This window comes from Arachis hypogaea, chromosome 15 (genome assembly GCF_003086295.3).
Source record: "Arachis hypogaea cultivar Tifrunner chromosome 15, arahy.Tifrunner.gnm2.J5K5, whole genome shotgun sequence".
NCBI lineage: Eukaryota > Viridiplantae > Streptophyta > Magnoliopsida > Fabales > Fabaceae > Arachis > Arachis hypogaea.
In genome coordinates, this window is record NC_092050.1 from 37765678 (window position 1) to 37769333 (window position 3656).

Genomic DNA, 3656 nt, shown 5'->3' on the forward strand with positions numbered 1-3656 from the left:
TTACATAAGTATTTCTATCTTTATGTTCTATTTATTTATTATTATTATTCGAAAACTCCATAACTATTTGATATCCGCCTGACTGAGATTTACAAGATGACCAGAGCTTGCTTCATACCAACAATCTTCGTGGGATCGACCCTTACTCACGTAAGGTTTTATTACTTGGACGACCCAGTGCACTTTCTGGTTAGTTGTGCGAAGTTGTGAAGTTATGTTTGGAACATGGTATTGTGCACCAGTTATTGGCGCCATGCCAGGGAGAGAACGAACAACAAAATTTACAACCTCAGAGTAACAATTTCGCATACCAGCTGAGCATTGAGCTTTACATATGTAGAAGCTTCTCTTGGAGTTAAACGCCAGGTTGTAGCCTGTTTGTGGTGTTTAACTCTGGTTTGTAACCTGTTTTTGGCGTTTAACTTCAGAATAGGGCAGGAAGTTGGCATTTGAACGCCGGTTTGCATCGTCAAAACTCGGGAAAAGTATGGACTATTATATATTGCTGGAAAGCCCTGGATGTCTAATTTCCAACGCAATCAAGAGCGCGCCAATTGGGTTTCTTTAGCTCCAGAAAATCCATTTCGAGTGCAGGGAGGTCAGAATCCAACAGCATCTGCAGTCCTTTTTCAACCTCTAAATCAGATTTTTGCTCAGGTCCCTCAATTTCACCCAGAAAATACCTGAAATCACAGAAAAACACACAAACTCATAGTAAAGTCCTGAAATGTGAATTTTGCATAAAAACTAATAAAAACATAGTAAAAACTAACTAAATTATACTAAAAACTACCTAAAAATAATGCCAAAAAGTGTATAAATTATCCGCTCATCACCTGGCAGACTTGAACGGGTTCAATCGGTTCAGCTACCGGTTTGCGGTTTTTCACGATTTTTCGCCAAAAATACATTTTCTGACTCAGAAAAACCTACTGAGTCTAAAAATCATATTTAAATCCTCAAATTCTCACTCTAATTTTTCAGAACCTAATTTGGGCAATATTAATTAACTAATCAAACGATTAATTAAGCTCGGTTCTTACATTCTCCCCACCAAATAAGAAATTTTTCTCTCAAAATTTAGTGATTACCTGAGAATAGTTCAGGATAATCCTTTCGCATCTCGGACTCTAATTCCCAAGTATGCTCTTCGACTCCTGCTCTCTTCCAAGCAACCTTAACCAATGAAACTTCCTTTCCTCGCAACTTCTTCACACTAGTGTCGTCGATACGCACCGGTGTTACTTGAAATGTCAAGTTCTCCCTCAACTCGACCGACTCAGTTTCTAACATATGAGCCGCATCCGACGTGTACTTACAGAGTTGTGACACGTGGAATACGTCATGCAAGTTAGACAAGTGAGGTTGCAAAGCTACTTGATAAGTCACCAGCATGAATCGCCTCAGAATCTCAACGGTCCAATGAACCTCGGATTCAACTTTGTTTTGATCGCTCTTCCAATCTCAGTTGTCAGTGTAACCCTCAGAAATATGTGCTCTCCCACTTCAAATTCTAACGGTTTCCTCATCTGATCCGCATAACTCTTCTGGCGACTCTGAGCAGTTAGAATTCTCTCTCGAATCTTCTTAATCTTCTCAGTAGTCTCTGCTACCAAATCAGGACCCAAAACACTTAATTCACCAGACTCATACCAACAAAGTGGAGATTGGCACTTCCGTCCATACAAGGCTTCATACGGAGTCATCCCAATGCTCGCATGAAAGCTATTGTTGTACGCAAACTCTACCAATGGCATGTAACGGTCCCAACTTCCAGGTTGATCCAATACACACGCCCTCAACATATCTTCTAATGTTTGAATAGTCCTTTCCGACTGTCCGTCCATCTGTGGATGATATGCGGTGCTGAGACATAGCCTCGTACCAAAAGATTTTTGAAAAGCTCCCCAAAACCTTGACGTGAATCGGGGATCACGGTCTGACACTATGCTCGATGGCACACCATGCAACCTTACTATCTCCTTGATGTACAATCTCGCCAACTCTTCCATAGAACAGTTCACTCGAATAGGCAGAAAATGAGCGGATTTGGTTAAGCGATCCATGATCACCCAAACCGCATCAAATCCCGACCTAGTCCTCGGTAAACCAGTCACAAGGTCCATCACAATTCTTTCCCACTTCCATTGAGGAATCTCAAGTGGCTGTAGCATTCCCGACGGTTTCTGATGCTCTATCTTCACCTTCTGACATGTCAGGCACTTGGATACGACCGTAGCTATATCACCTTTCATCTCAGGCCACCAGAACATCTTCTTTAAGTCATAGTACATCTTCGTACAGTCGGGATGAATGAAAAACCCACTGTTGTGAGCTTCCGACAACAACTCTTGCCTCAAACTCCCGACATCCGATATACAAATTCTCCCCTTGTATCTCCACAACCCTTCACCATCCTTATTAAATTCTCTATGCCTCTCCTTACTAACTGGTTGAAATAATTGCTGAAGCTTTTGCTCATCTTGCTGAGCCCTCTGAATCTCTGTTTTAAACGTACTTGAAATTTGCAACTAATTTAAACAGGCTCTTCCGGCAACTTCACCAATATCCAGCTTAAGATCCACAAACTTATCCACTAGCTCCTTTTCCTTGATTCTCATCCAAGCTATCGTTAAAGACTTCCGACTCAAAGCGTCTGCTACCACATTCGCCTTTCCAGGGTGATAACTTAGTTCAAAATCATAATCCTTTAAAAGTTCCATCCACCTCCTCTGACGCATATTAAGCTCTTTCTGATCAAAGATGTACTTGAGACTCTTATGATCAGAAAAGTCGCTAAACCTCACTCCGTACAAGTGGTGTCTCCAAATTCTCAATGCAAACACAATCGCCGCTAATTCCAAATCATGATTGGGGTAATTTACCTCATGCGGTCTCAGCTGATGTAATGCGTAAGCCACCACATTTTGGTGTTACATCAACACGCAACCTAAACCCTTCAGTGACGCATCACAATACACTTCAAACGGTTCATGCGGTTCCGGTAAAATTAAAACAGGTGCTGAAGTTAAATTCTACTTCAAAGTTTGAAAACTTTCTTCACACTCCGACGTCCACACAAATGGCACCTCCTTCCTTGTCAACTTAGTCATCGGTAGTGCAATCTGGAAAAATCCTTCAATAAATCTCCGGTAATATTCAGCTAAGCCCAAGAAGCTTCTGACTTCTGTCACTGTTGTTGGTCTTTCCCATTCCATCACCGCCTCTACTTTCGAAGAATCTACGGTTATTCCTCCCTTGCTCACCACGTGACCTAAGAACTTTACTTCCTCCTTCCAGAACTCACACTTCGATAACTTAGCATATAATTTCCGCTCCTTTAAGATTTGCAACACAATCCTCAAGTGTTGCTCATGCTCCTTCACCGTCTTAGAATAAACTAAAATGTCGTCTATGAAAACCACCACGAATTTGTCCAGAAAGGGACGAAAGACTCTATTTATGTAATTCATGAAAACAATAGGTACATTCGTTAACCCAAAAGACATCACCGTAAACTCGTAGTGTCCATAGCGCGTCCTAAACGCAGTCTTAGAGATATCATCCTCCTTCACCCTTATCTGATGGTAACCGAATCTCAAATCGATCTTGGAAAACACTCCAGCTCCTTGCAATTGATCTATCAAGTCATCTAT

At 41.4% G+C, this 3656-nt stretch overlaps 1 protein-coding gene across 1 annotated transcript; it reads right to left on the minus strand.

The window, feature by feature from the left end:
• Window positions 1–967: 967 nt before the first annotated feature.
• LOC140179195 (uncharacterized) lies at window positions 968–1395 on the minus strand. The gene is made up of 2 exons (XM_072217860.1): window positions 1092–1395; window positions 968–987 (listed from the first exon to the last, which is right to left on the minus strand). Exons 1-2 carry the CDS (start codon window positions 1393–1395, stop codon window positions 968–970), a joined length of 324 nt encoding a protein of 107 aa, XP_072073961.1.
• Window positions 1396–3656: the final 2261 nt, after the last annotated feature.

Coding starts and splice junctions, on each gene's coding strand:
- LOC140179195 (XM_072217860.1), bottom strand. CDS start 1,395: ATGCTGGTGACTTATCAAGTAGCTTTGCAACCTCACTTGTCTAACTTG. Junction 988..1,091: donor TTATCCTGAACTATTCTCAG/GTAATCACTAAA, acceptor TGCCCAAATTAG/GTTCTGAAAAATTAGAGTGA.